Here is a 23,014-nt window from a genome sequence, read left to right as displayed (position 1 = left end):
GAATATAATCTGTTGCTGTAATGCTAGAAAGTGAACTTAATAAAATAGGAATGCTGTTATTTCAATAGAAAATCTGAATGACCAGACATGAAAGTACATAATTAATAGAACCAATAATGACTTGGCAGTTATCACAGATGATATTATCATTATCAATGATTTATGCAATGCAATGCACCATTATGATACTGTAACCTAAGAGGTGAAAGCTAACCATGACGTGGAAGTAGATGTGGTCACAGGTCTCCTCTCCAGGAAGCAGTGTAAGATTTTGAGGCTGCTGGCGATCTGGATCATCAAACACGGCTCGAGGGTTAAAGCGCTTCTCCTCAAAGAAAGCACTATAGCTAAGAGCTAAGAGAAGTGGAAGAAATAAAGTGAACATACAGTGAAATATTTACTCATCACTTTACAAATTATTTGCAAATAATGCTAGATAGCATGTGTTGGTATATACGCTAGCATTCAAAAGTTTGAGGTCAGTATGATTTTTTTTATGTTTCTGAAATTCTGAAAGTATTTTATGCTCACCAAGGCAGTATTTTTTGGATAAAAATACAGTAAAAAAAAATTATATTGTTATTACAATCTAAAATAACTGTTTTCTATTTTAATATATTTTAAAATGTAATTTTACATGATTCTTCAATACGTGATTCTTTAATATGCGGATATGGTGCTAAAGAAACATTTATCATCATCAATGTTGAAAACACTTGTGCTGCTTAATATTATTTTGTGATATTTATTTTAGGATTCTTTGGTGAATATAAAGTTCAAAAGAACAGCATTTGAAACTTTATACATTATATTATAAATGTCTTGAGTGTCTCTTTTGGTCAATTTAATGTGTCCCTTCTGAATAAAAGTATTCAATTCTTACTGACCCCAAACTTTTGAATGGCAGATTTGAGACAGAGATTTAAGACACTCTAGAGGTGAAATTGATGATACTCCGGAGATCTGAGAGCAATTTGTGAGTTCTAAGGCCTTAAAAGACAGAAAATCTAATCTTAAGGAAAACCCCTTTTAAAAGCCCTGAATGACGAGAGGGTGTTCGGCTATCTGACAAGGTTCAAACAGAGGTTTTAAGCTGAAAGACACTTTGAACCTTTAAAAGACACTCTATAAACCTATTTTCTAAAATCTCATAAATGTGAACCAATAAATTACACACTCAACATTCATAACCCTGCTAAGCACATGTGAGGTGAATTAGAAAAAAAGGTTTCTCCTTTTATAATGTCCCAAATGTCTGATTTCCCAGGTGATCATAGATAGATGACATATCTTAGTCTTTGAGACCATTACGTTGGTTTCACACCCATGACATTTTTGATGAAGATGCTCTGGGGTTGTAAAGGTTAATTAAAAACAGTTGTTCTGCTCTGTTGTCCCACACATTACACCGGAACCTGACCTTCCAGCACATGACTTTCAAAACAACATGGTCACCGAGGCCTTAAGTCAAACTGCATGTGTCAAACCCTAGACCTGTCCTGAGGGACTGAGGCATTTTTTCTTTCCTTTCACACCATTCCAGCATTCCAGTTCATGGCAAGAGCCAGGTTTAGTTACTCAAAAATAAAACTAAATACGTTTTTTTTTCTAAAAACCTTAAGACTAAATATGGATTTACTTCATTAAAAACCTTTTGAAAAGTATCAACCGAATAGAGCATTTGCCTCTGCTGTGAAAACTGAACTATGATCAGGGATGCAGATATACACTGACATTGTTGATTTGTTGCAAAAGCTGCTGCCACTTAATTTCCAGATTTAGATCCATCTGTGTAAATTGGGGTATGTTGTCGGAACATTGGGCCTCATTCACCAATATCTTCCTAAGAATTTTCTTAAGTTTGTACTTAATAAACTTCCTAAGAAAAGTCTACGTCGGATTCATGACATGTTCTTAAACAACAGAATTGTTCGCACGTGTTTTTAGGATTGATGAATCCCACGTCTTCGTAATTGAAAGCGTGTCAGTTGTTCCTAATTAGCATAAGAAAACGCCCGCAAATTCCCATATAAGGACATGACACTTCAGGGCCATGCCATGTGCAAGAAAAGTTGGAGAATGTTCAAAAGCCGCACAGACTGTGGTGGTCCACCGATCACCAAACGAAAAAAGAACTTCAGTAATTCTGAAATAGAAATTCTACTGCAACAGGTAAATGCCATATGAGGAAAAATATTTGATTTAATCAGCTTAATTGCTGATGTAAATTGCAGTGTTAGTGTTTCTTTGCATACTGTGATTTGTTTTTTCAACAAATGATCAGAAATACATCACAGTAAAATACTATCATTGTAAACGACTGTAGAATTAAATAAAATGCAGTAACCAGTTATTTGGAACAAACTGTCATCTCTCAAATGTGCCTTTGTGTCTTTTCCAAAATGTTTAAATCCACTTTCAGAACCTCGGATGGGTTTTAATGCATTGACCAAATGGACAGATGTAACTTGGTTTTGTAAGAATGGAGAAACTGGAAGAACTGGAAGAGAGATTTTTACTCTCTCAGAAAACAAAGGAAATTAATATTTGAACTCTCTTGCTATATTACCTTCCCCATTCGAGACACGATCACACTTGAGTTGATTTACACATCATTCCTCTCACCCATCTCTACCTGAATTCACCCAAAAATCGATACGGTTTAATATAAACAATTATCATACAGTATTATACATGTTTGGTATCATTTGAAATGACTGGTACAAATGTCTCATTCGCAAAGAAGTAAACCAAAAGGTAAAAAAGTTTGTAAAGTCTGCGTGAACCGGAAGTTGCAAACAACTTTTCTCCAGTGTTATGACGTATTTCCAAGTGAAACGAAATATTGAACAGAGGGCAGGGTTTTACTTTAGCGCTCCTCCTCTACATCTCTGCTCATAACAGACTAACGGTTAGAGGGGAGTGGTTACGTGTTTTCAACCCAAGCCGTCAAACTGACGTCATCAGAGAAGGAACGCCATTCCAGACCGGAAGAAACTTTTCAGATTTTGATTAAAGATTACCACGGCAAACAATTTTTTTCTGTGTATTAACTAGCACGGATTAATTGTTCATCGCAAGACTAGTAATATGCGCTAACAAAGTAAATAGGGTAAATTTTGATTTCAGGTGGACTTTAAGAGTTTAGAGAGAACTTGCACACAGAGGAGGGTGTGTCTTCCAGGCAAATGGCATCCTGCTCCCAAAAGGTGTAAACTCTGAATGCAAATTCCCATTGTTAGCAAATGTTTCCATGTGAAAGAAGTTTCTGCCTATATAAAAAAATGCAACAAGAGGCTCAGTGCGATATGTAGCTCAAATTTGCCTGTGATGCAGAGTGTATGTCAGGTTCACATCTTTCCTCTTTATTCCAGAGAATTTGATGTTTTGTATTTATTATCTTTGAACGGATTATGAAATTGGCATGATACATTTACCTGACGTAATAAATTGTTACATTTGATTTTATTCTGACTGACTCTGAAGTTGTTTTCCCAAGTAGATTAAACGGATTCGTATGTTACCGCAAGACTGTGTCAGATTAATGACGACTAATATTTGGCACTAATTCAAATTTACTTGGTTTGCAAAGACAAGAAGTGAATTTCCGTTTAGGGCAGCAAAAATGCTGATTGACCAACCTAAATTTGGGTGTGTCTTACCTCTGTTTTAATTTAATGTTACTTTAGATAAGTGTACGTGGGAAACCACGGCATGCCAATCCAAAGCTATTATAAGAGAAGTTAAGTTGGTCGACTTATATCTTTAGTAGTGGCCATACCTCTACTGAAGTAAACGTTACTTTAATTTCAAGTGTATGCAAAATCATGGGGGCTATATAAAAGTATCTTTGATTGTCATCTCAGGTATATAGCCAATTACCTCTGTTTAGTGACCCAAAACTGACGAGCTTGTGATCGTGAGACCCGCCTTAAACAGAAGGTGTGAGGACCTCAAAGCGACACAGTTTCCTAATATGAACGGGTAAATATAAGTAGAGTTAAAAAGAATAATCAAACATTCGCTCACATTTGATGATGCTCAGATATCATTAAAACCTTTTTCATTTATGCAGTCAGATGAAATAATGAGGTAATACATATGAGAAAATGTATTGCATTTAATCTTGTTGTGTTGCGTAAAAAGGAAAGACAGTAACACGTAGAGACCGTCACCCGTTCTATCGGATACCGCCATTGGACAGATTTAGACGGGCTTACAGTTTTCTTTTATCTATTATTGACTGCTGACTTGAAAAGCTGCTGAATAGGCTGGATTTTCCTTATTTGTTTTAAGTTTGATTGTATATTTTAGAGCCAACTTTAGCAGTCTGATTTCCAAGGAAGGTTCATTGGGTTCCACATATAAACTTTTGACCAGTGCCAATCGTATGCCTTGGTGGTGTACAGTCTCCAAAAGTCATATATATGATTTCCTGGCTGATTTCCTGGTTTGTGAGCACTTGAAACCATTCTGCGTTGACCAGGATTGTATTTTGTTTATCTTCAGTTGGATTTCACAACATGTTCTTTCCAAGTAAAATCATCACGAATAGATTAATAACTTTCAAGACAGACAAGATGGTCTGTAGTGTTTCGACCTTCTGAGGCATTTTAAAGCAGTAATGTAGTCTGCCACACTTTGTCACTTCTACTTAGCGTTTTTGCCCAGCAATGACTTCATGTGTAGGTAGGACCCATAAAACACAATATTCAAACCATTCACATCTATTATATCTGGAACCATTTATAACACTATTCACTTGATTTTTTGGCTACCTGACACAATATTACACATGCTAAAAAGACTTTTATACTAATTTAATTTGTTGTTTCAGCCAGAGTCATCATTCAATGTGTCTACTTTACTTCTAAATTTCCAGAACTAGCTAAGCAGTTTTTCTTTTCCCCTCCCAAGGCAAATCTTGAATCAACAAAGCAACAAAGGAAAGATCAAGAGATTACTGTATGTTGAACAATTCATCACAACTGAATATTTTTCAGGCTAATACGTGGCATGCTTAGAAGGGAAACCTTAACTGAACTACACTGAATATGCAGCTGGTTGGTGGTGTGAGAATCCCGCCAGCTGTCAGCTGTTTAGTTCTCTTCTAATGATACTTTAACCAACATATTCTAAATGATGAGAGGAAACTGCTGCTTTCAAAGCACTACCATAACTTCCTGTTATGCATTCAGAGTGTGTTTGGGTGAAAACTAAGTGTGATATCATTCTTTAAACCAAAAAAACTGTTGCAATCCAACACTACAACAGATGGATTCAGTGCAAAAAAGACCATATTATTTACATAAGTAGATAAATAAGCACCAATTTCATATATGATCAACAATCTACACAGAAATTAAACTTTATTTACCAATTTATTTATCTGCAGAAAACTTACAAGACATTAAAGTACAGTATTGCTTATTTATTGAAAAAAGTATTTGAAATTTTTATCATAAAAATATAAAAACTGACCTATTTCTTGAGAGGGTCTGATAGGAGTCCGAGCTGTGACATTCAGACATACAATAGCCGACATGCAGGTCACATCTTTTCCTCCTCGCCGACAGTCTTTATTGAATACGTTGATCTTGCTGGGCTCAAATCGAACCGTGGCATGGATTTGGACAACACTTCTCGACCTGTAGCACAGCAAATATTACTGAGTTTTAAGGAGAAACTAACAGTGTAAAGAACCCTGTGTTAGAGACCCACCACAGAAGTACTGCTGCACCGAGGGAGCCCACAGCCAGATCCACCAGGCCATCTCCATTCATATCCATATTGCCATGGATACTACGACCAAAGTACTGCAGACCCGAGGCCAGCTGAACTGCAGCAATCCTCTGACAGAGAGAGGAGATGGGTGTAAAATAAATAACTATTCAAACCGAACACATTCAAATAATGAATACACAAGAGAACAGCTGGACACTTATGTGGTACCTGTTTATATTTCCTCAATATTCTGTTGCGTTGGCTGTAGTAGATGTAAATGGCTCCTTTGTGATCATCCTCTAGTGGAGCTCCCACCACCACATCATTAAATGAATCCCCATTTAGATCAGGCACAGGAGCCAGTGCAGAGCCGAAACGGGCATTCTGACCTTGATCTAAGATCTCCAGCGAGCCCTCCAATATGAAACGAGGCTGATGGGAAAACAAGCATAAAGAGCTGCCGTGAGGTAGTAAGACACAATTTAGATACAGCATGAGCCTTGTTGCTCCAGTTTGATGGCTTGTACAGGGGGTAAGGCAGAGGGTAAACTAATGGGTTTCACAATAAATAAAGTCAACTGACGCCACAATGCATTGAAAAAGTGGTCATGCACTGGGCTGTACTCTGTCTATGTGGGTTGGATACTACTGAATGTTTTATGAACTCCTATTTCCATATTATTGGATGCTCATCAAACCTATAATTCAATGTTGCTTTTGCTTAAAACTGAAATCCTGAAGTCTTAATTGGACTTAAAATACATTGAGAATACATTAGGAATCAGGCATAAATACAGTAAGAATAAATATTATGGTTTAAGAGAGATATAAAATAAGTCTATTTACATTAAGTTTATATTAGTGTTATACAAAAATTTTCAATGCAAACTTTTAATGAGGAATATGATCATTGTTTATATTTATTTCATATACCAACAATTAAAAAAACTCTGAAAAGATGCTGCTTATGATGTAAATATCCACTTAGGTCATGGACAAGTGCTAATCATTTCTGTGACCAGAAACAATCTTTTGAGGATTTTGTTAAAGATCCAGAGACGACGACAACCCACGCGTTTATGTAAGAAATTTGGATGAAACTGCTGCCTTTATCCAACAAAACAGAAAAAAAAACACAACTGTAGCATGATTTTGAAAATAAAATGCAGCCTTTAAGAAATGCAAAAATTGATTGAAATAAATAGTTATAAGCATACACATTCACAATAACAGTCCAAAACAGACTCCCAAGGTCAAATGTAAGAACTGCTCCTGTATTATCACTTAAGGTGAGGTCAGTAAGAAGGCATTTGAGCCTCTCAAATCAATTAGTCTCAAATGGGTGGAAAGTTTGAGGGAAAGGTGCACTTTCTCAAAGCAAAAACTGCTCAAGTTAGCCAAGTATTTGGGGGAGTAATTAGCCATGCACATAACTCTCCTCCTAAATTCCTAAATCTCTCACTCGCACTGAAAATATATGGCCATAGACGACAGACACATGAAATCAATTGCATCCTTCCTAAAAAAGCATCAGATTACAAGAGAAGAGAAGAGAAGAGAAGAGAAGAGAAGAGAAGAGAAGAGAAGAGAAGAGAAGAGAAGAGAAGAGAAGAGAAGAGAAGAGAAGAGAAGAGAAGAGAAGAGAAGAGAAGAGAAGAGAAGAGAAGAGAAGAGAAGAGAAGAGAAGAGAAGAGAAGAGAAGAGAAGGATTTGCATAATAAATGGATGGAGTATGTACTACGGAATATGAATAATGACTTAACTATGGTCAATTATTTCAGTTAACGATGTTGATGTACCCTGTGTCTGGCTGCAACCTGAGGCATAACACAGATTGTGGTCCCCTGGTTAATGCCACAAGGAAATAGCTTATAAGCTAAATGAAAAAAGATGGAGGTCTGCTTTATTCACAGCATTGCTCCAGCTTTACACTCCAGCTTTTTCCATTTATTAAAGCAGCTTTCTCTCTCTCTGTGCGATTCATATAATTACATTTCAAGGGGGAAATATTTTCCTGCTGAGTTCACCCTCCACTACTCTCTGATGCGAGGTATGGCAGGTGGCAAAAGCCTGTCAGTATTTATGTGAGACCATTAATGAGGAACTGCATTAATGCACAGGCACAGTTTTCAGAGCTTGGATCCCTCAGCTTTAAGACAAGAGACAACATCTGTAATGTTGCTTTCTGGGTGAGAAGTAAACAGGAGGTAATATAATAGCTTGTCAATGGCTAATTAACTTGTTTTTCACAAGAAACTGTACCTGCTCTGTGACTCTGTATATGTAGACTTTGCCCTTTTCCCAGCCTCCACTGAAGAACATGGGCGCAGCCACCAGCAGGTTATCAGTCACTCCATCATCATCCATGTCCACTGGAGCAATCTCACTGCCATAGTATGACCCTATCTGCACAAACACATCCATCAAAGCCAGACTGATTACTACTGGTGCACAAGGACATGCATTTAGTGCCTATGAAGCACATCACTTGGATATGTATAAGCTAATGTAAGCATAAAAATGGATGAGCTGTACCACTTTTCACTTACAGTGCACTGTCCTCAAGCATAAGGGCATATAAATATATACAGTGAATGGCAAAATAAAAATGTCATAATATGACAATTTAAGTGCATAATCTCATTCCAAAGTCTTTGCAACTTCATACAAGCAGTTGGTTGATTCAAAAATGTATGGCTTGTCTTTAATCTCATACTTTAAGGGGTTATAAAACATATATATATGGATCTAGACAAGGCAACAACAAAAAACAGCATAACCAAATGCTTATTTCTCATGTGTTTCTCAATAACAATCCTCTGTACAGTATATGCCTTCTGAATAAAGACTCACATGCATAATTATGCAGTTTGATTAATAGGGGTCATATTTAAGGCAATTTCTTGAGGTGCTAATCACCTGTTAAATGTTTAACTCCTTTAAAAATATTCGATAACTGTGCTTTGTGAGAGTGAATTTATTTGCATGCTTTAGGACTGTGATGAGAAGCACATGGATTTGAGTTTGTAGTCTAGACAGTCTACTCATCGCAAATGAAAGCCAAAAGAGAGATTGAAAACACAATGACCAATTGAACACTGTCGTTTGTACAGTCTAGCTGCTTTTCCACCATCAGGCCAAACCGTTCTCATTACTTAATCGATCCATTCCACGCTGATCCGGCCCAGCCGATATGGATAAGGTTTCATTTTCCACTTTGGGGCTGATAACGGAGCTCTTTGGAATGTAATACAAATGCGTCAGTCGTTGTATTGGTACTGAAAGAGTCTACAGACGATATGAGATGTAAATAGCGATTGTGTTATGGAGGATGTTCAGATAATTCTTTTCATTTCGCTCAAATAGCGCACCAGGCCAGCTTCAGAAAAACTGTATTAATATAACTGTAACTATAACTGAAACAATTCCTTGCTGTTCTTAAAACCGTTCGGCTTGACAGTGGAAAAGAAGCTTTAGAGTACTTGAATACAGGAGAGCTGTGTGTGAAGAATGAGTCAGAGCAGCAGAATGCTATTGGAGAATAAATGAGCATTGAATACAAACACTGTGTGCTGCAAATGTTTGTAAGCATGTTTGTAAGTGCTTTACCTGCTCTCCCTTGAGTGAGTGTAATATAGTGAGCTCTCCAGTATTTTTCAGGGTGAAGATGATGACCTTGCCCGTGTGGTTAAAACGTGGAGCTCCTGCTACATATAACTGACCACTGAGAGCTGACACCACTGACGTCACTGTGTAACCTACAAACACAAAAGGAGAAAGATGATAAAATAAAATACGTATCAGTTTAATCACTTACTTGGTAACAGAGTGGAGATAATATGAGACCAAGAGAGTAAACATTTTTTACAGTAGAATGAATAACAATAAAAAAAAAAAAAAACATTTAGATGTTGACATATCACATTGGGGCATTTATCTCAGGGACAGCCATGGTTGAATCAATGTATAGGTGTGGATTCTTTACCCAGGTAGGCTCCATGGTTCTTCAGTTCATCTGGAAACTCCTGTTCATAGGAGGACTTTGGTGGAACCACTTTACCCTGACGAGTCTCCTTCAGCACAGCCCCATTCCAGTCATAAGCTCCCACAGCTCCCACTAAAATACCGTCCTGCAGACAGAGCAAACAAATATATTCAGATTTTTACATTTACATACAATTCAATAACTTTACAATGACATACAATTCACTAACTTTACAATTACATACAATTCACTGACTATATTCTCCTTTTCTGTAAACTCTGATAGCATCAAACTACAGGCTTTGGGTCTTTAAAGGGATGAATGGAGGCATCTATTGTTTTAAGTTTCTGACATCCAACTGATTTTTATGAGATCCTAGAGCATCTGCAGTGGTTAATTTCGGGTTGATGTGCTTTTGCTTCCAATGGCACAACATCAGTCCAATAAAATAAAACAATTTCAGTGAGAATTGCATAGATTTAATTCTAGAACAGTTGCTGAAGAATAATGGAATCCATGTAAAAAAAAAAAAAAAAAAAAAAAAAAAAAACTCACAATCTCAAAAACCTCTTTATATTATTTAGCCAATGCATCAATCATGCCTCCATGGCATAATGTATGAGGGCAGTTTTAAGAGATTATTTGTAATTGACAAAAATATCTTGAGGATTTTAGGGAAGATTGAAAGCACAGTTAAAAAATGCACATTTTGCAATTGTTTGTATAGAACATATTGTAGCTACATTCTTGACCTCATTTAGTTCTCAGTAAATTCATAATACAGTGATTCGCACATTTTATCTTATTCATTCAGTGTCCATCCAGCTCATGAGTTCTCTGGAAGTGCTTTGTTTATGAGGTTTCCATGGCAATTGAATGCAATTAATTTACTTAGTGATGAGTTTATTCTGCTGAAAAATATGAACAAAATGCTTTGCATCCCACACTGTTAATTGTGTAGACAGTAGTCGGAATGAGAGCAAGTGGAATGGGTTCATGTTTAGAGAGAACTTAAATTCCCTGGCATATATACAAACAACAACGTTCCGAGCAATCCCAGCCCAGACGGAACATTCTTACCAAACTTGCAGCACACTGAGTATGCGCTGCTCTAGCTCAGTGGATACTTCAGATCTCAAACATAAACACAGAGAGCTGATAATCATGACTTTCTGGTTTTTAATCAGAGAACAAAATGCACTGTGGATGAAACCACCAATGTTTTCAGAAAGCTTCCTGCTTTGTGTGCCTTTATGGTGTGACCTCATCCTTTAAACAACTTCTGCTTCGGCTCTACTGCATCCTGGCTTTCAGAGCATAAAAGGAGTCACACCTAAATGGAACAGTGCTGGCTGAGTGTGATGTTGTGCACCTGGTACCATTGCACCTCATCATCGCTACCATAAATCCATCATCGCTTTTCATTTCTACTGAACCAGCACCACATATGCATTCAGAAGATGTGATAAGGGACCAGCACAAAGACACAAAGCAGGCCGGCCTCTAAACCTGATGCTACCAGGACTGCAGTGCCGCAGTGCTTTAAGACTTTTACTGGACACATTTTACTAGACATATTTTTCTCATTTTTTTGCTTTTGCTTGTCTAATTTTGACCAGTTAAACACTTGAATCTTGTTCCTGCTAACACTTCAGTCTGCATTCTCCACTACAGTGGATGCCAAAATATGGCCAAAAGCATTGCAAGCCCATGAACAGCCGTTTGCAGCGAAAACAACAGTGTGAAGAACTGCAAAACAGATTGACCATGTAGAACCAATCTGTATGTGTAAAAAATAAACTGTTGCAAATGTCTAAATTACTTGTTGTATACGCTTACAGTTTTGGCACGATTCTCTCACTCATAAGAGCTTTGCAAGTGTGAGAGGGAAGGCGGGTCTACCTTCTTAGTCAATCAAATGAGGTTCTCGTTGACTCTGGATTTAATCTGATCTGATTGGTTCATTAAACACGCCAGATGGCATCTTTATCTTAATTTGGCTCAGCATCGTTCTCACTGAGTCAAATTAAGATTTATCAGTCTGTTTTTTTAGTTGCAGTTACTAACTTTAACTTTATCTTTTTTAATTACCTCAAAAAATTCATCTTTATTGCTTGCTGAATTCACTGTTATATCTAGGCAATCACTTATATTGTTACTTTATATCTTAAATACCTAGTTCTGCCATGAGACTCTAGATGGTGCATGCTGATAGGTCTAACTCACTTGGTAGCGATCACGTCGTTATCTACATACTGTAGCACAGCTGATTGGTTGTTGTTGCATTAGCGTTAGCAGTCTTCAGCGCGCTTTCAGAACAAATCTGGAATCAGCTTCTAATATAAGTGATTGATGTTTTATTCCACATCTCTGCGCACATTGTGTGGTCCGGTTATTTAACTCCTAAATGGAGCAATCTTTACAAGTTTTAAACTAGCTTTATGTTAGAAATGTTTTAAACTAGCATCATGTCAACAGTTGCGCGAGTGAATCACTGATGCTTATAAGCATCAGTGTTTACTGCCTGCAGCAGCAGCGGTCTATTATTTTTCATTGCTGTTTTATACACTGTTAGCATGTATATGAAAACAGTTAAAGTGATATAAGTATTTGCGCTTTAAATGACGTTCACATATTTAGCGGTATAACTTTAATGACGCATTAATTTATTTCCAAGAGCAATGTTTTTATTAGCTATGCTAAATGTGTGTGGTTGATTCAGATGGTTGTGTGTCCGAGTCACGCTAAAAAACAATACAGTTAAACTAAGCATCTGTTTATAGTCTTGTGTGATTTACTAAGCATAAGCTGGAACGTTATGCAGTTGTGTCTGTGAAGCAGCAAATGGTCTATTTTTTGTATCTCTGTGAACATACGTTGTCTAAGTTATGGATGAGAAGGTTAAAGTAAATAAGAAAACAACAACAACAAAAACAACATTCTTTTATTTCAAGAGTAATGTTTTCATTAATTATGTTTAACATGTTAATGCAGTATGAGAGCATGCTACTGTCATTTGTTATCGTTCCTAATGGCTTTTCATTTATCAAATATGAGTATTAAGGTTTTCTAATTATTATCAAATGACTTATTGATGGTACTTGCTCTGGTGGTTGCTGAATTCCTATCTCTATCAGCTTGCATTGTTATATCTATTGTTCATGAGAACACATAGCATGCATTTCTAGTGTTAAGCTAATCGGCAAGGTAGCCTAGAAACAGATAGCCTTAGGTCACTAGTGTTTATCCGGTCAGGAAGGTAGCCAAGGCGCAAATAGCCTTAGGTCACTAGTGTTAAAGGGATAGTTCGGCCAAAAATTATATTTAACCCATGATTTACTCACCCTCAAGCCGTTCGAGATGCATATGTCAATCTTTTTTCAGACGAACACATTTTCAGTTATTTTAGAAAATGCCTTAGATCTTTCAGTGGTTATAATGTGAAGCTATGGGGTCCACCTCCTTCAAGTCCCAAAATGTGCATGCATCCTTCACAAAAGTAATCCATCCGGCTCCAGGGGGATAAACGAAGGCCTTCTGAGGGTAATCCGTGCGGTTTTGTCGTAAAAATATACATATTTAAAACTTTGTAAACGAAAATAACTAGCTTCCGGTAGCGGTCGATGCGCGTTCACGGAGATAGATGCTGGCATAGGACGTAGCGTAGGAAGCGTCGTGACATAGAACGAACGTAGAGTTTTGTTTTGCTCTGCTCTCTGGCTGCCCTGTCACGTTCGTTCTACGTCACGACTTGAAGGAGGTGGACCCCATAGCTTCACATTATAACCACTGAAAGATCTAAGACATTTTCTAAAATAACTGAAAATGTGTTCGTCTGAAAAAAGATTGACATATGGAGCTCGAACGGCTTGAGGGTGAGTAAATCATGGGTTAAATATCATTTTTGGCCAAACTATATCTTTAAGCAAGTCGGCAAGGTAGCCAAGGCTACCTAAGATAGCAAAACATGTAGTACCATGAAATAAAAAATGCAGTACATGTCTTGGCAATAGATCTGCTGTTTGTTCTGGATGTTTTTTTCCTGTCCTTTCCTGTCTCCTGTCTATGTCATCATGTATGTATGCATATCGCCGATATCTTCATGTGTATTTTACTTGTACTGTCTATTCCTCCTAGGCCTGTGCAACTGTGTATGGTAAAAAAGTTGCTTTACAAATGTATAGCAGTAGTCTTCCTGCCCACAGCTTTATTGGTATTTGCTGGACAACTTGTAAATGATCTGTTTGGATGTTTGTTGAAGAGGGCTCTGCCCCTTTCTCTTGTTTCCTGATTTGATGGGGGGTTCATTCATGCATGTTACATGTGCAGCAGCAGCAGCATGCCTTACATGCTCACAGCAATGTCTGTGAATGTATTGGCAGTAGCAAGCCTCTGTACTTGCTCTGCAGTAGCAGCATAGCAGATCTATTCCGGCAAGACCAAATACATTACCATTGCCATATCCATTACCATGCCAATCTCTATTACCATTCCAATCTCCCGAGACTTGTCATGACAGAAATAATGTTGTCTAGTGATCATGTTAAATGTACAAAAATTCCAAAATAAATAAACCAAATAAAATAAATTCCGGGGCATGATATAAAGTCTAAGTTGAATATGTGTCACATATACAGTGGGGAGAACAAGTATTTGATACACTGCCGATTTTGCAGATTTTCCCACTTACAAAGCATGTAGAAGTCTGTAATTTTTATCATAGGTACTATTCAACTGTGAGCGACGGAATCTAAAACAAAAATCCAGAAAATCACATTGTATGATTTTTAAGTAATTAATTTGCATTTTATTGCATGACATAAGTATTTGATACATCAGAAAAGCAGAACTTAATATTTAGTACAGAAACCTTTGTTTGCAATTACAGAGATCATACGTTTACTGTAGTTCTTGACCAGGTTTGCACACACTGCAGCAGGGATTTTGGCCCACTTCTCCATACAGACCTTCTCCAGATCCTTCAGGTTTTGGGGCTGTCGCTGGGCAATACGGACTTTCAGCTCCCTCCAAAGATTTTCTATTGGGTTCAGGTCTGGAGACTTGCTAGGCCACTCGAGGACCTTGAGATGCTTCTTATGGAGCCACTCCTTAGTTGCCCTGGCTGTGTGTTTCCGGTCATTGTCATACTGGAAGACCCAGCCACGACCCATCTTCAATGCTCTTACTGAGGGAAGGAGGTTGTTGGCCAAGATCTCGCGATACAAGGCCCCATCCATCCTCCCCTCAATACGGTGCAGTCGTCCTGTCCCCTTTGCAGAAAAGCATCCCCAAAGAATGATGTTTTCACCTCCATGCTTCACAGTTGGGATGGTGTTCTTGGGGTTGTACTGATCTTCTTCCTCCAAACACGGCGAGTGGAGTTTAGACCAAAAAGCTCTATTTTTGTCTCATCAGACCACATGACCTTCTCCCATTCCTCCTCTGGATCATCCAGATGGTCATTGGCAAACTTCAGACGGGCCTGGACATGCACTGGCTTGAGCAGGGGGACCTTGCGTGCGCTGCAGGATTTTAATCCATGACGGCATAGTGTGTTACTAATGGTTTTCTTTGAGACTGTGGTCCCAGCTCTCCTCAAGTCATTGACCAGGTCCTGCCATGTAGTTCTGGGCTGATCCCTCACCTTCCTCATGATCATTGATGCCCCACTAGGTGAGATCTTGCATGGTGCCCCAGACCGAGGGAGATTGACCGTCATCTTGAACTTCTTCCATTTTCTAATAATTGCGCCAACAGTTGCTGCCTTCTCACCAAGCTGCTTGCCTATTGTCCTGTAGCCCATCCCAGCCTTGTGCAGGTCTACAATTTTATCCCTGATTGTGGAGAGGTTGGAGTCTGTTTGATTGAGTGTGTGGACAGGTGTCTTTTATACAGGTAACGAGTTCAAACAGGTGTAGTTAATTCAGGTAATGAGTGGAGAACAGGAGGGCTTCTTAAAGAAAAACTAACTGTCATACTGGATTAACGAGGAAGCAAAAGCAGGTGCAGTCAACTCTTTATTTGAGACAAGCTGAACAGAGGCAACAAACAACACAGGTGGGTGGGCAGCGCAGGGACCTCGATGGCCAAACACAGAGAGAAGAGCTGGTGCAGGGTGATGTGATGATGATGATGATGAATCCGACGTGAACACGAACTGGAACAGGTAACAGGAAACTCGAACAACACCACACGATCACAGACGAGGAACACCAGACATCTAGACATCGACAACGATCTGACAGTGGAGAAAAGAAACCGGTGAGTATAAATAGGCTATGGAGATGAGTTGCAGCTGGCGCCGAGCTGATTAGAGATTGAATGAATGAACAGGATTGTTTGGGCCACGCCCAACCCACGCGACACAGACACACACACAAATAACAAAGGCACGAGACAAGAAGGAAACAATGCATCTGAAAACCGTGACACTAACAGGTCTGTGAGAGCCGGAATTCTTACTGGTTGGTAGGTGATCAAATACTTATGTCATACAATAAAATGCAAATTAATTATTTAAAAATCATACAATGTGATTTTCTGGATTTTTACAAATATGATTTTCTGGAAAATTACAGACCTCTACATGCTTTGTAAGTAGTAAAACCTGCAAAATCGGCAGTGTATCAAATACTTGTTCTCCCCACTGTATATAAGCCTAGACACATTTAAACCTAGACACATCCTTTAGAGAGTACCATCTGGATTTAGGGGTATGATTATCTCCTAGAGTGCAAACATTCTTTCCAACAACTTATCCCTCCTCTCAACACTCAAGATGCTTCTGTTGCAGATGTTGTTCCAGGCATCCAGATTTTCAGCCATCCCAATGGCCATCTGGAGTTTTCCTATCCATTTCTTCCATTAAAAAAGACTAGATATTAATAACTCTCATTGCTTGCCTTCAGGGGACGGAGTGGAAAAATCAGAGGGGTTGCATCAGCAAACTGTGCAGCCTGGACAGAGATGATTAGCATTACAGTTGGGAGCAGGTCTTGGATGGATACAGACCTACCAGGTACAGTTTGGGCTGATTTGTGGACAGAGCGTGGCAGACTGCCTGCCAGAGCAGCAGGTACAGTATGGGAGTGTCAGATGCTGAGTCTGTGCTGGAGGACAAGCCAGCTATAATATCAGCTCTGGGTTCAGACAGACAAGAAAAAAAATATTCCTTCTCTCCTAAGGTGCGGCTCCTCCACACTTCTAACCACAATAATCCCTTCCCTGGGAAAGCCTGGGCCTTATATTCATTTTTTTTGGAATGAGAATCAGTAAGAGGCTTGTTTGAATTATCAGGGAGGAATCTTATCTGCTCACCATTGTAAAGGTGTAATATTTTTGGTGTATCATATTACTGACAGCGACATATAGAGATGACCTACAGAAAGAGAAGAAAAGAAAGAAAGAAAGAAAGAAAGAAAGAGAAAGAAAGAAAGAAAGAAAGAAAGAAAGAAAGAAAGAAAGAAAGAAAGAAAGAAAGAAAGAAAGAAAGAAAGAAAGAAAGAAAGAAAGAAAGAAAGAAAGATAAAGTTTCAGTTTAAATTAAGTAAACCTAAACATTCACTGAACGTCTGACTTTTGGTTCAGACAAAGTTCTTAACCTGATCTCAGTTAAACTGTCTAGGTTTTTCTTTCAGCTGAGATGGAAAAAAGGAGCTGTGAACTAAGGAATAAAGTAGACCCAGAACTTACAAAGCACATTTACATTCACACCAATACGCTGATAACTCCCAAAAATCTGCTTATTGAATTAACCCATTGTCCCAGTTTACATGCAAGCCTCTAATCCAGCAACGCAGGTAAGCCATGTTTACTAGACTTTATTAAAAAATCTGGTTATTACCCGGTAGTGACGTCAAAACCAAATAATTTGTGGATCTGACTCAGAGTGTTCCATTCGTTATACGAGATGTGATGTTAAAGGGATAGTTCACCCAAAAATGAAAATGACCCCATGATTTACTCACCCTCAAGCCATCCTAGGTGTATATGACATTCGTCTTTCAGACGAATACAATCGGAGTTATATTAAAAAATGTCCTGGCTCTTCCAAGCTTTATAATGGCAGTGAAGTTTTGAAGTCCATCAAAGTGCATCCATCCATGATAGAAGTGCTCCACATGGCTCTGGCGGGGTTAATAAAGGCCTTCTGAAGTGAAGGGATGCGTTCGTGTAAGAAAAATATCTATATTTAAAACTTTATTGACTAAAATAAATAAAAATACACCTAGGATGACTTGAGGGTGAGTAAATCATGGGCTAATTTTCATTTTTGGGTGAAATATCCCTTTAAATAAATAAGCAGTGTACCAATGTACCACTTCTACTTCGGTTGCATGAGATGAGAACACATTTTTATAATTTCTTGGTCAAGAAAGAGTTGGAGTTTGCGATATATTTCCTCCTCCCTTACCGTGAAATGCTCACTCTTTCTGGATGTGCTTATATCTGCAGGACACTTTACTGTCACATATCACCCATGCACATTTCAATAAGCTGACAGAATCCAGGTTAATCTGTTTACATGCCAGGCGAAATAGGGGTAAGGTTTAAAAATCTACCTGTGTTGATCGGTTTATGCTTAAGCCATTTATGACCTTACTTTGATAAAGGAAAACAGGTTAACGTGTTAACATGACCACATTTAAATGCACTTACAGACTGATGAACATACAGACTCACCTCCACTATGTGTGTGGAGAAGCCAGCCTGAGACATCTGGAGACCAAATGCTGTCCCATTCTTGCTAGTCCCTGCACACAAAGACAACATAAACACACAGGAGAAAAGAGTCCACCATTTCCTACTACAGAGCATTGCAGATTTCAGTGATCTTAAAGAAAGAGTTGGCACTGAGAATATAGCAAAGAGATGTGGTATAAATTTGAAGATTTGGTCCAATGCAATTTACAGTGTAGTGCTGTGCAGAGATTTTACAGGCTGAGGTTTTGGGCTGTGTTATGGATATGATGCAATGCTGTGTGTGGTGCCATTGTGGTAAAATCGCCAACCCTCTAAACTGAAGATCCTCTCTCCCAGAGCGTCCACAATGTCCTTCAAAGCTGCCTCATCTGTCACATTAAAGAAATGCTTATCGTCGGGGTCGCTAGCGATGTACTTGATCTCATTAAGGAAAGCTTCAGGGTTGATGCCTCTTCGATTGTAGTAGCCCAGTACCTGTTGTGAAGAAGAACATCAAGAATCAATCAGCCTGAAAAGAGCTCAAACATGACGCATTTCTTTTGAGCGCCCAAGACAACATATCAAATCTAAGGCTCAATAAGTAGGAGTGAAAGCATTGGGCCTTTTTCACTGGTGTCAGCAGCTGAATGTGACTTTAATGACTGGCTATTTTAAAAATAGGTCATCACATAATTTCAGCATGAGAGATGGCATCACTGCCAAAGTAAAAAACGAAAGCAGTAAAAAAATGAAGTAAACTGAAGTAAGAAAGGCAATACTTACAGCGATGGCATATCTGGTGATGCCGTCCTTCTCGCTGTCCTCAATGACCTGCTGCAGGTCAGCGCTGTCATGTGATTCTCCATCTGTGATGACGATCATGACCTTCTTTGCTCCTCTCCTACCTCCCTGTTTAAAGGCCTCTGAGCTGTGAATATCCATAGATAATAATTTATGCTCTGTAAATGTAAGTCTTGGACTCTATTAATAAGCAAAATGTACAATCGTTCAAAAGTTTGAGGTCAGTAAGTCACTTCCTTGAAAGAAAAGAATACTTTTATTCAGCAAGGATGCATTGAATTGATCAAAAGTGACAGTAAAGATGTGTTAAAGTGACAGTAAACATTTATAATGTTACAAAATATTTATATTTTTTTAAATAAATGGTGTTCTTTTGAACTTTCTATTCATCAAAGAAAAATGAATAGAATCTTCTCTATCTTTTGTGAAGTTTCCACAAAAACATTGAGCAGCACAACTGTTTTCTACATTGGATAATAATAAGAATTGTTTCTTGAACAACAAATCAGCATATTAGAATGATTTCTGTGACACTGAAGACTAAATGACATTTAAAAAACAGAAAACAGTTAATAGTTTAAAACAGTTTAAAATAATAACAATATTTCACAATATTACTGTTTATACTGTATTTTGATCAAATAAATGCAGCCTTAATGAACAGAAGAGACTACTTTCTAAAACATTTAAAAAAATTAATGGTAATGAAAAACTTTTACATGGTAGTGTAATGATTATTAGCTGGATGATTATTAAGTGTTTTTTTTAATTATTATTATTATTATATATATTTTTCATTTATGAACAGTACCGTGCAACACTGATTCCCAGAGCAGTGTTGGTCTCTTCTCCTCCTCGCTGGCCTATTTTACGGGCTGCTTTGACCACATCCTCCACAGAACGGAAGTCATTCAGCTGAAACTCTGTCACCACCTTTTCTCCATATTGTAGTACTCCAACCTGATGAGCACATGATTCACCTCATGTGACAAAAATGAAGACACATTTGATACTTCGCAGTGACATTGTTCAGAAACTCAAAAACACCTGAATCTGTCCCGGTCCAACGTAGAATTTCCGCAGGATGTTGATAAGGAAGTCTTGAACTTCATTCCAGGGGTAGATTGAATTTGAACCGTCCAGGACTATAACTATGTCCATGTATGTCTCACACCCTGATAAGGGAAATTAGATATTTTTGATGCCTTTGGCAACTCTTAAAAGGTAGTAATTCTGCTCAGAAGCTAATTTTAGGGATTTGTTCTAAAAAAAAAAATGAGGCCTGTGATTCTTTCATAAAAATATATATATATATATATATATATATATATATATATATATATAAAAAAGATTTATATTCTCAGCTCTCTGCTTTATGAGCAGTCATGATCATTTTCTTTTTAACAACAAGATTAATTCCACAATATATTGCATATGACAGATCCAGAAACTGTCATGGCCAAATTCAGCATACAAATAAAGTCCACATTTAAGACAGAAAGTTGAAACATATTACTGAAATGTCACTGTAAAAACCGTCCTAGTTAAATCGAGGGCGCAGGTGCATTGTGCTTACTTTGGAAGGCAGGAGCGATAGTGCGGGAAAACTTGAAGCTGGCGTTGACTCTGGAGCAAATTCCAGTGCTGTAGTACGAGCTACCACATTCGTACGACCAAAGGGGACCACATGCCTGTGAATTATCACAAAGAGAATTAAGTGCACCATTAATAAATTAATTTAGGATTTACATGAAGATCATGGGCTCATTTGACAAAAAATATGATTTCATAGTGTTCCACAGGGAATAGATGTTGTTTAAACACTTAATAATATTAGGGTTGTAGACCATTTAAATTCCAGATTACTTTAAATATAACACTGAATATGTATTATTATCTAACCAGACATTCAAAACCTTCAACTCACCACAAAGCTGTTGTCTTTAGGATTGGACGAAAGGGTCATTCCAAGTCTCATCTTATCCTTTCGTTCAGAGACATTTGTCAAGGATATCCTGCCTTAAGAAAAAAAACAAAAACATTAACAAATGTTTCAAATGTGTAAGCGAAATAAAATGCTGTGCTGTAAAATCTGACCACAGTCCATATGTGGCATATGTACTTTAAACAGGGACTTCCTCTAACAGTAAACATATTTGTTAATTCTGTCTAGACATTCCTGACTTTATCTGCAGTGTGCATCTGTTATGTGTGTGCATCTATACGCAAACACATATTGAAACTGGCAGAGTGGTTGTATTGACACACTTAAGATTATATAGAACACATATGCTTGACATACTGTAGATGTTGTGTTCTGTAGTGAAAAACACAGATGTGTATGTAAACTCAATTTCAGGGGTGTATTTGAATGAATCAATCTGTTCCCCACCCCCCACTGCTTTTCACAAGGCATGCATGGTAACACTTTACCCAAACCACAACTCTTACCCTTATTGTGGAAGCTTTGTGAAGTAATTATTTGGTGCTAGTAAATAATTACAGTTCCTTTTGAAGTATGTTTACAAAAAATATTTATGCTAATTATATATCTAGTAATTATAATCCACAGTCATCCAGTGTTAATCTCATCAACACAATTACTGACGGAATTTTTCATTAACAATGGGTTGTGCAACTTCACCAATGATAACAAAGAGACATAATATGTACATTATGATGATAATTAAAATTATGATTTTTTTTTTAATTATGGAAATATGATGATAAAAACAATGCTGAAATGCTTTTTACACAAAATTAACAAAAAATTCTGTGAAAATATAAAAACTGCAATCACCATACCAAGATTGAGTTTGGTGCAGCTGGGTCCTCCAGATCTCCTGCTTAAGGGACATTTGTACACATCTCCTGTCTGATGCTGTCCATTTGTTTCCAGTGGGGCTCCTACCAGTAACCTATAAACATCCACAATCCAAACATATAAATATTATCTTTGACACAGTTTAGCATTCATCTAACAGAAATGTCAGAAAAAAAAAACACATAAGCATAAAGCAGGTGTGTGATCCACTTCCCTGTAAATAATACAGCCAGAAGCGTGTTGATTTAAGCTCCCTATGAAAACAGGGACGTTTAAAGGAGGTTAGAGGAAGTGAATCAATGAGAGATGGCAGGTAAGTGGAATCTAACGGCAAAGGAATGTTTAAACAGGTTTAAGCTGAATGTTGATGTCTGAGGTAATGTATCGATGGAAGCGCGCAGGGCGGTTAGGTATGTGGGACTCTGCTGAGATCTGTTTGTGTGTGTGTGTTGAAATATGTATCCTATGACCCAGACTGACTAAACACATCGCTCCATTAATGCTGACATGCTTTACACGTAATACTGCTCCTGCAGAGAGCAATCAGGGACACACACATTATTCAGGTGCAGTGGCAGTCGCACTGTAGGGAGCAGTACATACTTTTCACGGCTCTTGGAAGCATGCAGCTTTTAAAAGCAAAGGCTGTCACTTTCACTAAGTAGCCATCGAGGATTCATTTAACTAGTCACAGATCACTGGAATACTAGGCATCCTTAAACACATCAAGATGTGTACTTTCAACTGTTTATTCAAGAGAAGCAGAATTCTTTCATGCTGATAGTGGTCTTGAGAGAGAGAGAAAAACCTGTTTGACTTCACATTTATGTGCCTGTGCCATGTCAAGATGGGCTCTTAAATGTCATTCGGAACTTCAAAATTAGTTAATGGTGAGGTGGTACTATTAAATAGCCTATCAGATGTAAGGCAGTATATGTCAATTGGGGTCAGAGAGTGAAAGTAAAACTAATCATGGGAAACAAAAGTCCAACCTTTGA

At 37.9% G+C, this 23,014-nt stretch overlaps 1 protein-coding gene across 2 annotated transcripts in view; it reads right to left on the bottom strand.

The window, feature by feature from the left end:
* The window catches only part of itga11a (integrin, alpha 11a), a 57,666-nt gene that overhangs the window by 10,782 nt on the left and 23,870 nt on the right, over positions 1–23,014 (bottom strand). For both annotated transcript variants that reach the window (XM_081348253.1, XM_081348254.1), the window contains exons 3-17: positions 21,998–22,110; positions 21,120–21,211; positions 20,769–20,883; positions 20,240–20,367; positions 20,004–20,152; positions 19,175–19,319; positions 18,721–18,886; positions 18,392–18,462; positions 9,710–9,854; positions 9,334–9,482; positions 7,987–8,130; positions 5,953–6,156; positions 5,722–5,852; positions 5,482–5,648; positions 215–354 (exon numbers count right to left, since the gene is read on the bottom strand). In XM_081348253.1, coding sequence (XP_081204379.1) covers positions 215–354; positions 5,482–5,648; positions 5,722–5,852; positions 5,953–6,156; positions 7,987–8,130; positions 9,334–9,482; positions 9,710–9,854; positions 18,392–18,462; positions 18,721–18,886; positions 19,175–19,319; positions 20,004–20,152; positions 20,240–20,367; positions 20,769–20,883; positions 21,120–21,211; positions 21,998–22,110 — 2,059 coding nt within the window. The remainder of the gene's footprint in view (positions 1–214; positions 355–5,481; positions 5,649–5,721; positions 5,853–5,952; positions 6,157–7,986; positions 8,131–9,333; positions 9,483–9,709; positions 9,855–18,391; positions 18,463–18,720; positions 18,887–19,174; positions 19,320–20,003; positions 20,153–20,239; positions 20,368–20,768; positions 20,884–21,119; positions 21,212–21,997; positions 22,111–23,014) is intronic.

This window comes from Scardinius erythrophthalmus, assembly GCF_964197995.2.
Source record: "Scardinius erythrophthalmus genome assembly, chromosome: 2".
Lineage (NCBI taxonomy): Eukaryota > Metazoa > Chordata > Actinopteri > Cypriniformes > Leuciscidae > Scardinius > Scardinius erythrophthalmus.
Note: the sequence above shows the minus strand (reverse complement) of the source record. Positions and strands in the feature narration are given on the sequence as shown.